This window comes from Fukomys damarensis, unplaced genomic scaffold (genome assembly GCF_012274545.1).
Source record: "Fukomys damarensis isolate Sample0158 unplaced genomic scaffold, DMR_v1.0_HiC HiC_scaffold_4, whole genome shotgun sequence".
In the NCBI taxonomy this organism is placed as follows: Eukaryota; Metazoa; Chordata; class Mammalia; order Rodentia; family Bathyergidae; genus Fukomys; species Fukomys damarensis.
Window position 1 is genome coordinate 7,879,008 of NW_022900916.1, and position 14,415 is coordinate 7,893,422.

A 14,415-nucleotide genomic window follows, 5' to 3' on the forward strand; every position below is an offset into this window, starting at 1 on the left:
AAAAAAAAGTCTAGTGAGGATGTGGGAAAAAGGAACCCTCCTACACTGTTGGCAGGATGTAAACTAGTATAACCACTATGGAAAATACAGAGATTCCTCAAAAAGGCATACATACCATTTGATCCAGCTGTCCCACTCCTTGGTCTATTCCCAAAGGAATTAAAGATAGCCTACTAGAGAGATACTTGCAAACCCATTACACAATGGCACAGTCCACAATAAGTAAGCTGTGGAAGCAGCCTCGATGAACATGAAGAGATAAACGGGTAAAGAAAATGCGGCATAACCTGTACACTCAATGGAGTAACATTCAGCCATAAAGAAGAGTGAAATCACCTCATGTGCAGGAAAATGGATGGAACTGGAGAAAACCACATTAAGCAAAGCAAGTCAGTCTCCGAAAGTTAAAAATCACTGGCTTCTTCTTACATCCTAAGTGAAAGAAGCCAGACCAAAAGGCCACATATTGTAGGCTTCCACTGATATGTAGAGTCCAGAATAGGAAAATATACAGAAAGAGAAAACAGATTACTGGTTCCCTAAGACTGGTTAGTGGGCAGATAGGAGTGACTGCTAATGGAAAGGGGTCACTTTTCTGAGTGATGAAAATGCTCTGGAATTAAGATGGTGGTGATGGTTACACAACTCTGTGAAAATACTAAAAAATCTGAATTGCGTACTTAAATTGGTGTTTTTCTTCTAATGAAGATGTATTAAAAGTTCAATGGCTGATTTAATAACTGTGTAAATATAAACCAGAAAGTACTCCTACAGAGTCCTTCAGTCCAAGATAAATATGGAAGTGGCCAATTTTTTATATCTTTTTGTTAAGGATGTGGAAAACTGTGGTGGTTAGGGTAGAGTGTCACCTTGATTGGATTTGGATCTGCCCAAGGGATTGGGGCAGCACACTTCTGGGTGTGTCTGGCTAGGTCATGGAGGCGTGGTCTTGGGTACTATATGTAGTCTCTTACCCATCTCTTTCTGGTGGTGTCCCCCTGCTCTGCTTCTCAGCCACAATAAACTAAGCAGCTTTGCTCTGCCAGGCCCTCCTGCCATGATGTTCCTGCCCTGGAGCCAGCTGACCATGGACTGAATCCCCTTAAAATATTAGCAAAATCAAACCTCTCCTCTTTTAAGTTGTGATGTTGGGTACTGTGTTCCAATAATGGGAAAGCTTACTAATAGCAAGACAGGGTTGGAAGAGGTATGTATCCAAGGACTTATGCCTTGGACTAGTTACTATATGATCTTACTGCTGTATTAAACACAACTTTGTACCTGAGCAGCAACAAATCTAAGCCCATAGCAGGAGATGGAACCTCCACTGAGACCTGCCGCATGCTGCTGACAGGAGAGCAGTGTCAAGTCAGAAGGCTAAAAAAAGGAAAGAGGAGGAACTGAGTCATAGGAGCCTTAGTCTTATTCATTATTCTAAGAACTCTGGGCTTTATCCAATGCAATGGAGATAAACAGAACTGCCCCTCTCTGGGGAATGAGTTGGTACTGACCACAACACAAGTAAGAGTAGGGTGTGTATTTCAAGAGAGTTATATGGACCACACAGCAGGAAGTGATTGCTTCCAGCTGGAAGGAAAAGGTATCGGTCTAGAAGAGACTTTGACAAGGAAGGAGAATTTGAATGAAGCCTTTAAGATTGAATATGATTTTGACTAGCAAAATAATGAGAACAGTGTTTCAGGCTGAGGAAATGTCATGAACGAGGACTTCATTCGGAAAGTGTGAGTTGTTTGGAAGTAGTTCAGAATGGGTCACTGGGAGTAGTAAGCAGGAAGCCTGGACATGGCCGGAACAGAGACATGCACACAAGACATTTGGGAGCAGAAAAATCCTTGAACACCACTACCCCCATTTTACATCTGGAATTGTTTAACTAATATAGACAGATATCAGCAATGAAGTAGTTATCACACGTTGGAATGTCGTGTGTGTGTGCTTACTATGTGGCTGAATCCTACTACCCCTGGCTTAGAATATCAATACCTTAAATGTGCTATAAACCATCCTTCCCATAACTCTTTATTTTGCTAATTTACAGAAAGGTTCAAAGAATGGCACAATGAATACCCATATGCCCTTTACCTATCAATTTATCAATTATACACATTTTGCCATGAACATCCATATTTTATTGATATATGTATGACTATGCTTTTATGCTTATGTGTATATATATAAATATGTTTTTATATAACTTGTATAAAGTATTTCTGAAGCTTTTGAAAATAAAGTTTCAGATACCATGACACTTTACCCCTAAACAGTTTGTATGCATCTCCTTAGGAATAAAGACATTTTTCTATGTAATTATATACTATTATGTGTACATAGTACAGTCATACAGTATTATTGTTCCCAACAAAAATAATAGTAACACTGCAGTTGTTAATACAAAGTCAATATTCAATTTTATATTTGTATCAAGGACCCCATCCTAGTTTATCCATTGCTTTTTTAGCTTTCTTTCTTTAAAGTTTGTCTTTTAAGATATTGACTTTTTTTTTCAGAACAAAGGCAAGTTATTATGCAGAATGTCTCACAGTCTGTCTGGAATTTTCTGATTGTCCCTTATTATGATTAGGTTCAAGGTAAACTTTTTTTTGTAAAATACCACCTAAATGTTGCTGCCTCCCACCCAGAGGCCTCAAGTCAGGCTGTCATGTCAGCAGTGCCTCTGGGTCACTTGATCCAGATCTCTTCTTAAAAGGTTATTTCCCTTTTATTTAATAAATTATCCATGGTGTGATTCTTTGAGACTGAATGAATGCTGTTTCCCAACAGCTGTTTGGTCAATGATCTTAGTATTCCTTGGTGGTCCTCGACTAAATCAACTAACACAATGGTTGGGAGTTATAAAATCCTGATTTTTAAGTTCTTTCCTTCATTCTACATTTTTTTTAGCTGGAATTCATTTAAATCTTTTTTACCATCTTTCCCTTTAATTCTGCTAGATATTTTGGAAGATGCTCTGAGTTAAATAAGATTATTTTAGACATAGCATTATGAACTATATTGATTAATATTATGTTAACCATTAATAATCTTTTTAAAATTTTTTTGGTGGTGGTGGTGGTGATGGAGATCGAACCCAGGGCCTTGTGCGTGTTAGGAGCATTTACACCATGGACTTGTTTTGATTGGTGTGATTACGTTACTTTTTGGCAAAAGATGACACACTGAGGAAAAACAAAAATATCAATATCCTGCCTCATTAGAAGACTGAATATTTGACTATAATTTAGAAACAAACTCATGTTTTATATATAAAAAGTAAGTGGATGAAACTTTGTTAAACAGAGCTTAACATTCCAGAAGTAGATCTATACTTTTGCATATATTTTCTTCTAAGATTTTGTAGTCTTAGAGAATGTCTGGAAAAATAGTCTAAGCATTACGAAATTTGACCATTAGAACAAAATATAATGTTCCAATTTATCTGGCAACCTCATTGCTATAAATCATCCTTGTTTCAAAACACACTTTAATAATGCACACCAGAATAGGAAATAAGCATAAATAAACTTTACAATCTGTCTTGCACATGATAAAAGAATCATTATCTTTTAGAATATTATATAAAATTGCATAAGATTGCATAGTTGGTCCAAACTTTTATATGCTTTTCTTTATCTTTCAATGGTCTTTAGAAGCAGTAGCTTGCAGACTTTTAAATTTTGCTTTGCAAAAATTGATGGGCACTTCTTTAACTTCACATTACTTGGTCCATCTGTGAGGTGAGATCCTGCTGACAAACCCTTGCTTTCTGAAACACTACCTCCCTTGGTTCCTGGGACATCACTCTGACTTCTTTCCCAGCCTACATCTCTAGATATTCATTTCCAATGTCCTTTGTGGATGTGGATTCACCTTCTAAATCCATTCAACACACACAGGTGTACCCAAGAGGTCTGAACTTAACCATCTCTTCTGACTCCTCCACGGCTTCAACCTCCTCTGTACCTAGACCTCCTCAATCACCGCTGCGTTTAGACTCCTCTCCTGAGCTCCGTGTCTTGTTCTATGAGAGCTAGATGCCACAATGTGCTACAAGAACCTCAAACAGACACTTGTTTTCAGAGGTCTAGTACTCAAGTACAAAGCTGCAAGACTTCAGTTCTTCCTACTCTTCCTGCTGGCTTCAGATGGGAGTCTGGTTAAAGCTAAGGGCTTGTGAATGCTCTTCCTTTGACTTAAATAACATTGTTCCTTCCTCTGCACTTTGGGGGAGTGCAACGGGGAAATCAGTATAACTTAAAATATAAGATGTCTGATATTTGAATGTAAGAAACCAGAAAATACACCATGAGATAACATGGAATGGGGTACCGAGGTGCAGAGAATAAACGGGGGTCTTGATATAACTGGAGTACAGTTCACGGAAATCTAGACCTCCTCTTCTGCTGCTTCATTTATTTATTTTGAGGATAAAATGAGATGCAAGTTGTGACCGAAGGAATAAAAGTGGGATGGGAGGTTACTGAAATTACGTGTGTAAATTTTCTGCTTTTAGTAATTGTTGAATTGAAATATGCCTAATGCTCGGTTTCAAATTTTCTGAGAAAAACAAAGCAAAGCAAAATGAAGCAAAGACAAAGATTCCAAGTCTAATGGGGTGCTCATCTTCCTTCAGGACTGTCTACTGCACATGGCCTGAAGCACTTTGCAGACCACCCGAGGCCATTCCTGTCCTGCCGTCCATCTCTGTCTCTGCTCGTCTCTGGCCTCATCTCCTCTGCTCCCAGGCCGAGATCCAACAACACCAAGTCATCGGTGGATGCCTCTGTCATGCCTCCGCGCCTTCCCACCTGCTTCTCCCTCCACCCAAGATCCTCTGCTTCACCTGGGACACATCTACGATGCCACAGGGAACAGACACAGATGAGCTCGCTCTCCAACCTAACACCTTCCTCCCTCCCTCCTATTCCCTCCTCCAAACAAACATGCACTATGAAGGGCCAGGGATTTTAGCTCAGTGGTGCCACTGCCTGCCTTTCAAGTGCAATGACCTGAGTTCGATCTTGGTAACAACAACAACAACAAAACATGCACTGAGGAGCTCTGATTGCCTAACATGTGCCAGGCACCGTGTTAAGCACTTGCCATGCGTTGCATTGTCTTGTCTTCTTTAATTCTTACAACATGTGAAACAGGCAATTTCATTATCACTGTTTTAAAGAGAAGGAAATGCACAGAGGTTGAGTCACTAACCCAAGCCTCCCAGTATGGTGGAGGTAGAATGTATACCCACACTCTGAACTCGCGCTGTTTGAAGCTTTTACCTATATAGTGTTACTTTGTCACACAGGAAAATGTTACTTTTCTTGTGTGGTATCTGACCCAAGACTGTGTCTTACCGCTTAATACTCTCAGAACTGAGCAATGTCTGATACACAGTCCATACTGAATATTTGTTGAAATGAAATTATTTTTTATGGACTCAGTCTTTTCTTCTTCCTGGAACACTCAGAATTCTTGGATGGGATGTATTTCCCTTTGGAATTGCTTGAATCTATGAAATTGCTTGCTTATGTTCTATACGTTTCTTTCTGAAAGATTTCCGTTGCTGCCTACCACATTCTTTCAGGAATAAAGAAAAGTGTGTTCTTGGAAATATGAATTATCTCAGACAGCTTCTTCCTGAAATCACTGATAACACTATCTTGTATAATATTCGTGAAAATTTATCTTAACCTCTCAAGGGATCATCCTAATTAGCAATTACAATTTTACAAAAACAACCTTTTCTGCTCTATTGTTTTGTTCTTTTGTACTTGATGGTTAGCATGAGTTTTGTTATCACGTTCCTTTGACAAATACAAGGCTTTTGCATAGCAACCTTTCTGACCTAATTTTCTAACCTACAAGTCTGATGGGAAGCACATTTTGCTCAACACACAGAAATAGGTCCTCTGTACGTGCTGTTCCCGGCTAGAAAGATCCACGTCCGTGTTGCCTGGGAACAGAGCTCACCTGGAGACTGCCTGCCTCCACCTGATGGGGGTTGAGAGGAAGCTTATGCTGCCCAAGATACTTCTGGAGGGAAGGGCAGGCTCACGTTGGTCACTGTTTTTGGCAGGCACTTTCTGGAAGCAGGGGACAATGGACTATAGCACTGGAGAGGAGAAACCTCTCTTCCTGTGGTTGAGGGGACCAGGAGACTAAATAAAGGGTTAAGGAGAAATCCCACTCCATATGAGAACTGCAATTGGGCCAACTTTTTGTTATGTGCTTTTTGAAAATCCAAGGCAAGTTCCTTTGCCTCTGAGTTACCCTGCTGCCTTTCAACTCTCGGCCTGTTAGTTCTTGAATCTCCAGGGACTCCATGTGCTTCCAGCTTCAGAGGTTCCTTTTGCTGGAGTGTGTGTGTGTGTGTGTGTGTGTGTGTGTGCACTCTGTGCACGTGGGTGGTCTCTGAAAGTGTCTCATTGCAGGAAGACCAGCAGCTAGAAGCACTCCCACTCCAGCTCCATGCAGCTGAGAAAATGCGGAATCTAAAGGAACTGTAAGTGTGTAACTGAGAGGAAGGAATTCCCCAGCTTTAAGTCAAGCATCGTAAAGACAGCCTCTGCCCCCAGGAAGCTTACCGTGCTGCAGGAGGCAGGTGCAAAACAAATAGTAAAATATAAGGAGCTCAGTGCTTTCATGGAGGTGCAGAGAAAGTGCAGGAGAATCACAGAAAAGGGGATCCCAAGCCTGCTCAGAAACTCCAGGAAAGCTTCCCACAGGTGCAGCTCATGGGATATACGAGAGTTCACCAGGCAAGTGAGAGGGTGTTTGGGACAGAAGGAAGCTGCCCAAGGAGCAGGGCACAGCATGTTTGTGGAGTGACAGGAGGCTCAGCTCTGGGAGTCACTGGAAGGGAGGCCATGGAGGAGAGCCAGGCCGTGGGAGGAGCTGGGTACCCTACACTGCTGAGCCCTGCCAGGCCACCTGGGCCATGCTGGGATGGCGTTGAGCCCCTCTGGCATCCCAGACAAGGACACCACAGGCTCATAGGTGCAGGGACCCAACTGCAGTGAGTGGAGACGGATCGGAGGCCCGAAGGGCAGTTTAGGGCAGGAGAGGTAGAAAGAGCAACCCTGCTGGGACTGAGGCAGTGGCTGCCAGATAAAAAGGCAGAACCACCCGTGACCACTACTGTTCACACAGTCTTCTCTCTATCCAACTGTATTACTTAGGAAAGGGGCTAGAAACATTTAATTAATATAATTAAAGTTAACACACAAACCCAATGCCGTATTCAATTAAGACTTTTTTGGACAATTCAACTTGACAACAATTTGTGTGTTACCAATAATTTAAGAGGCAGGATCTCAGGCCATCTAAATAGATAGTAGATAACCAGGACTCATGCTGTAATAAGATAGAAATAAGACAAATGGGCATTAGAAACTAAAGAACACTGATTTAGAGAAGCATCTACAGAATTAATGTCACCATGTGATTTGTGTTTTTTAAAAGAAAGAATGCATTAGCAATATAAAACCATTGATAATGCATAGAAACTACCTAGGTTGATAAAAAATAAGAAACAAGAGACATTTCTAGCTAAGTGGATGCACATTGAGGCCACACTCTTAAGTGAAATAAATAGTGTAAATACTGAATAGTTTTTCTGTGTGAAAAACTAAAAGTGTAAATAAGGATCAAAATGTATAACTGATATTGTGAATTAGCAAGAAAATGTCTAAAGGAGTAGGGGAAGTGGGAAGGGTAGGGGAAAGGCAAGAAGGGAAAAGAAAAATATGAGGAAAGGAAAAACATGGAAACAAAGTCTTTGTAAATAGGGAAGGATGGAGGGGGTGAAGGGAGTGCAAGGGAATGGGGGAAAAATAAGAACCAAAATACATCATGTAACAGTACAAGATCCCAATGATGAATGAAACTGTATTGTATACGTATAATGTACCAATAAACTTAATGGAAAAAAGAAACTACCTAGGTTGAGAAATGATTTTCTGATAATTATGCCAAAAGATACTTATTAAAAGGCACTACCAACTATTTCAAGATGCTTTAATTGTGACCGTTATCATTAGTGGTTAAGTGCTCAGCACCTATGTACTCAGGCACAGGAAAGAAGGAAGGCAGAGCATTCCAGGAAGACAATTTTAATGTATACAAGCATCCTGAGATAGGAAAGAATTTGGCTTGAGGAGCTAGAAGAAGGCACTGGGGCTGGATGGAGGGGAATGAGCTAAATAGGGGCATGAGATGGTGTCACATGGGCAGGAGGGGGTCTGTTTAATTAATGGGAAATGTCCTTCAAGCTCTGGTCTTCTCCTAATTAAATTTCTCTGATTTATTAGACACCACTGGTTACTCCCACTCCACTCCATACTGGACCGCACTCACTGGCTTCTCTTACCACCTTGTCAACCCGCTTTCTTTAGCTCCTGTCATGGACTCATCCTCTTCCCAGCCCTTTTGACCTTCTGCTGTGTTCTTTTGGGTATGCTCTACTTGCCTTACTTTTCTTGTTGCAACAAAATACCCGACAACCTAAAGTTAAAGGAGGGAAGGTTTATTTGGCTCACAGTGTGTAGAGGTTTCAGTCCATAGTTGGCTGGCTCCAAGGCAGGGAGGTACATGGCAGAGGGGCATCACAGAGGAGAAGCAATCGATGGCAAAGCAGGAAGCAGCAAACAACAAAAATGCAAGTGACAAGGGACAAGCAAACAGAGACCCTCTTTCTACCCCTTATATCTTATCCGAGCTACCTACCGTTAGGGTGGATAGCACTCACAGCCAGGGCAAGGCACCCTTAATCCTGCCCAGAACCGTGCCAAACCAATCAGTGGACTGATTCGGTAATCATTCATCCTTGATCCCAGCATCATGCACCCTAGATTCAGCCATCTCTGGAAAAGCCCCACCTATAACTGCATGAGGCTCTGAGGGAACATCTAGACACAGCCATAACACTGCCCCTCACCCCAGTGGTCCCCCTGAGGACTGTGGCCAATGTCACACCTCCATAATGGCTACCCCGTCTGCAGCTCCACTCACCGTCTCTTTCCCAGCCTTTGGCCTGAATATGACACAGATTCTAACTCAATCTGATAAAACTGAAATAATCTTTTCCTCAAAACCTGTTGCTTTTCTTACATCACATAACTTTTTTGAAGTTGGAACTCTAACCACTGAAAGCCAGATTTAAAAAATCATTATCATCTTTCCACCCTACCCTTAGATCCTCTTTATCCACAATTAACCAACCTCCAACTCCTTCAAGTTCTACCTACTATGTATTCTTGAAAAAGTCCCTTCCATAGTAGTCCTAACCTGACCTGCCTTAAGAACACCTCAACTTTATTTTTAACTACTAAAATACCTCTCACTGGTCTTTCTGCCTCGTCTTTCTCCCCCAATATATCACCCAGAGAATAGGTCATGTAATCTATCTATAAGAGGCTTACTACATCGAAGCACTCCTACCTTATCCATTGGTTCAAGTCCATCCTATACGGCATAGCATGAAATTTTGTTGGGGACATCTCTGCCCTATAGTGTATCCTATTAGGGTTAAGTGGCACAGAGTTCCTTGAACAAGCATGTATCTGCATTGAGAATCTCTCAGTTAAGATATTCTATCCTCTGCTTCCCTCTGTCACTCACCTGCTACACTATATTTAAATTGCCCATACCTACTCTCTCAAATTTGGCTGGAGAGATCAGGTCACGTTTCCTAACCAAAAAGCTCAGCACTCGCTACTTCGGGCAATGGGTATTCAGTGCCTGCTACTCTAGGGTTTTGGGAGAATAGCAGTGAACAAATCCAATCTCAGTGCTCATGTATTTCACATTCTAATGGGGGCACTCCAGGACATAGCCTAAACAATAGGTAATCATGGCCCCAGAACTTATAATAAAAAATTTGAAATCTGGGTAAATGAAAGAGTCTTGTTAAACCACTGCCTAAGCACACCATCGGGAACATTGGTCTGACTCATTTTTTCTTTGAATAGCAAATATGGCAGTGACTAACATAAGTAACAGAGTGAACTGCCCTGATTGTGGATCCTGTGGTCTTGAGTAAAGCATAATTCTCTCAACTAGCAGAAAACATTTTCCCATATACATGGAAAACATTCCCATATGCCCCATATCTAAATAGTCTTTGGGCCAGGAATATTCCATTTCATTAGATATTTTTAAAAGCTATGGAAGATCAAAGCTTTCCAAAGATACCTTGCCCCTGTCTACTTTGCAAACAACACTTCTCACCTTCTCCTCGTGATCCGCCCATACCAAGTGTGTGGATTTCTTGATGCCATCACACTGTGAAACTTCTGGGTTTTGGGACAGGCTATTTCCTGGCTTTGCAACACATCCCTTCTCTTCTTCTCTTGGAGTGTACGGCCTTCCTTGACCCTCTGAGCAGCGAAGGTTGACTTTATTTCCCACCCCAAGCACACTTTGCAAACATTTGCCACAGCAGAATGTAGGTGCAGGGAGGAGGGACCGTGTTGTACCCTGAACTCTAAGCATAATAGGGTTAGGGTATCTGTTACTACAGCAGCACTGCGCGTCTAACTGAAAACTCACAGAGAAAGATTGAAAAAATGAACATAATCATTAGAAAACATAAATTTTCTCCCAAAAGGCACTGGTCACTTTTGATGTGTGGAGTGTATGTGTGATATTTCAGCATTTAAATTCTGAATGCTAAGTGTGCAGTCAAATTTGCACTTCATCAGAACTTTGGTTCAAGCCGGTGTTTAACTGCATAGCATGAGTGTGGCCTGCCTCATTGTAATTTGACTGTTTGAGGTTAACTTCCACAGCTGTTGTAGCAATGTTATGTCAATCATTTGCCTTTTAGATCAGAAGTTAACTGACTCAGAGGAAAAAAACTACAATCTTCAGAAGACATTTTTTAATCATTTAGCAGAAAATAATGGCTATTTACAGCTCTCTGAAATTATGTGTATATTTCAGAATAAAATAAAAACAGAGAATGGAACATGAGATCTATATTCCTAAATTTTTACTTGTCCTCAGTATGGTCTTTGGAAATAAGTTTCCCTAAATGCTAAAACACTCAAGACGTAGCATTTAGCCTTCACTCCATATGCTCAGCAAGTATCCACCAGGCACTGCAGCTTGTGATAAGTGCTGTGGCAGAAGTAAATCCTGATATTTTATTATGTGCTTTGACGCTGTGCTTCTTGGGACCCTGTGACCCTTCAGACAACAGCTGGGCATTCTACTCCCACATGTCAGTGGAAGGTTCTTACAGAAGAACACAGGAGAAAAAAATTCTGTGCTTTTTAAGCTTCAAAAGCCCAAGCCCTAAGACTTGGAGCATAACATTTTCTGAAACCATGCAACCATTTTTTCCTACTCCTAGATTAGATAAGGAATCTACGCCAAGAGTAAATAGAATGAGCAAAGACAGGAAGGGAGGAAAGGAGAGGAGAAAGAAGAAAAGGAGAGGAGGGATGAGGAGAGGAGATGAGGGTGAATCCAGAGGAAAGCAAAGGAAGTAGCTGCTGTGGGGCTCCTAGACAGGACCTTCCGGATCTCTTCTGCTGACAGGAGTGGAACCCTCTGGATAGGTTTGGGGAGGTCACTTTAATGATAACCCTCTCCACTGGAGGTTGAAAAAGGCAACAAGACGCCAGAGATCTGTGTGCACAACTTTATCAGTTAAGACCCCACATGGAAAACAGAAACAACTGAGTATTGAAAAATTAGGAGTTTTAACTTTAACAGTAATTGGCTACATCTGCAGTAGAGAAATGGAATAATGGCACAATCAAGAGACTAATAGCCGTAGAAGTCACTACTGTCCTTATGCTGGAGGGACAATGGGAAGAGATGGTGTTATTGAAACCTGGGGCTCAAGGTCAGCAAGAGAAGCTGAAACGACAGCAGGTCTCTTTAGAGGGGTGGAACACAAAGGAAACAGGGCTAGTGATGATGCAAAAAAGGGGGGATCCCTTCTGTGAACTCACAAATACCTCACAAGCACCAAATTGAACTTGGAATCTCACTGACATGGGTCAGCCACCCTGCAGCAGATCCAGAAGAGGTTGAGGCATGGGTCTGAACAGACACATTCACAACATAGAAGGAGAATGTCTGCAGGGGTTGTCTGGGACAGTGGACCTCAGACAGACAGAAAGGGTCACCATACTCCAGCATGGGCCCCGGGCATGGCAAACATGACAAGGAAGTCTGAACACTTGAAGTGACACACGAGGGATCTGCCAAGACAAGAAACTAAATGCCAGATGGCTTTTGGACACCTCCAGGGATTCCAGCTTGTTTGAATGACAACACTGAGGAAGATGAGACACAGAGCCCACCACATGGAGCTGCGTACAAGTGCTCCCCACCCCACTCAAATGTCACACTTGGATGAAACTGTGACTGAATAGATAAAGAAAAGAAAGCACCTAGACTAATGAAGAGACAAGTCCTTCATCAAAAAGCACTGGCTGCTGGGGAAGGATGGACACGAAACACAGAGGTCTAGGATGCAGTGAGAAACAAGCCATGTTAAAGGCTACGCTGGGGCTGGAGATGTGTGCAGAGAATTTCCACACTGGCCTGTAAGGTAGGGCTTCCGAGAGAAGGCCTCACAGGTGAGATCTGCTCTTCAGCTTTAGGGATGAATAGGGATTTAGCAAGCAGACGTGGGAATGAGACAGGAGACTAGGGTGAGGTAAATAGGCCAGGGAAGAAGTGTGATCTGTTAATTACAAAATCTCAGGACAGGTGTGCAGAACAGTTCTCAATGCACTACACAGGGACTTCTCAAGAACTCAAGCAGTTTGGGAGCGGACAGCCTAGACCTGATATCACCCTGAGGAGTGGGTGATACGAAAACGACAGCTGGCTATGAGCTCTCCACTCTTGTGTTCTTTCACAGTAGTCCGCCCTCCTGATGTACAGCATTCCTCTTTGCCTACTTTTACTAGGCTCAAATTCCCTCTGTGGAGCCTGTTTCTTTTCCTATCTTTAATAAATGTAAAACTGCTACCTTTTGTGCTTGTCTCGACCAATTCTTTGCTCAGGGCAGAAAGAACCTAGAAACCACTTCCAGAAAGAGACTCTAGCACCTTAAAACCCAGTAATGAGAGGAGTTCTTGCCTCCATTGTCTTCTTGTAGCCATTCCAATGTACTGACTTTCAAGAGGGGCCTGCACATTCCCTGTTTGTGAACAGTACATTGGGGTATTTCAGAAACACGGCTGACCCATGACCTCCCTCCCTTGGATTAGTAAAGCAGGCAGTGGTAGGATGAGTGCGTCTTGGGTTTCAGTGAAGAGCAGGATCAGAAGCTTATAGGAAATGAGTTCCTTCAAATGCATCCTTCTGTAGACTCTATGAGGCCATTTCTAAATTCAGCCCTCAACTAAAAGCTTAGATCTCAAGGCACTCATTTGCAGAATGAACAACCCGTAGGAAGCCATCTAAAATATGTATCTCTACACTAAACAAACTTCTATGATGAAACAAATTTCAGATTATTATGGAATACTTTGATCTGAAAAACAATTCAGTTTGTTATTTTTTAAGCAAAGAAACAAGATTTGATTTACAAACAGCCTCACATATCACTATTATAGAAATAATACCCTAAACTTGCCATTTATAATCTAATAACTTAAGAAATAAAACTATTTTTCCTTTTTATTATTTACAAATCAGAAAATTATTATATTATGAAAAACAATAAATGCCCTTGAACTGTTTTGCTTATTTTTTTACCTCATTAGAAATGACTGTTCCAGAGAGATCTAGTGATACCAAGGAAAAGAGGTTTACAATATATTCAACTCCTTGGTCAGTCAAATGTTCACAATTTCGTAAGCTCAAGTAGTTCAAATTCGAGCAGCTGAAAGAAAGCAACATAAAGAATTAATTTTAGATCTCAGTCATATCAGCATTACCAACTTTTTGTATAGAAACTATCTGGGAGAAAATGAATGATATTGAAGAAAAGATTTTCTTTTTATCAACATAAGTGTAAGCTAAAAGTAGAAAATAATTTGGTGGATAAAAGGAAAGTGGAGTATTATATAAGACTTTGATTTAGTTTCAGAGTGCAGTTTCTTACGTACCACAGGCTTACAAAACACTATCATGTACACCATGACAAACAACCACTAAAGAGTACAAGGTGAAGTTCCTCACTTATTCCTTACACATTTGCTGCAGGAATTGAGTTTGACCCTTAGTGAACATAAGACCTCTGACAAAGCAAGAGAGGTCAAGAATAAGCCAAGCAGCCTGAACACCACTTGAGAAATGATGGAGTTAAAGTTTCCACAGAGACAACATCCTTGAAAAGTTCAAAGAAGTCACCCATATCTAGATATTCATTACTTCATGAATGACTCCATTTCAAATTTTCTTTTTGATGACAGTAATAATAAAATG

The 14,415-nt window shown here is 41.3% G+C and overlaps 1 protein-coding gene across 8 annotated transcripts in view; it reads right to left on the bottom strand.

Annotated features, from left to right (window-relative positions):
* Positions 1-14,415, bottom strand: part of Fbxl13 (F-box and leucine rich repeat protein 13) — a 273,523-nt gene that overhangs the window by 104,146 nt on the left and 154,962 nt on the right. For all 8 annotated transcript variants that reach the window (XM_033756570.1, XM_033756578.1, XM_033756577.1 and 5 more), the window contains one exon: positions 13,744-13,870. In XM_033756570.1, the coding sequence (XP_033612461.1) occupies positions 13,744-13,870 (127 nt within the window). The remainder of the gene's footprint in view (positions 1-13,743; positions 13,871-14,415) is intronic.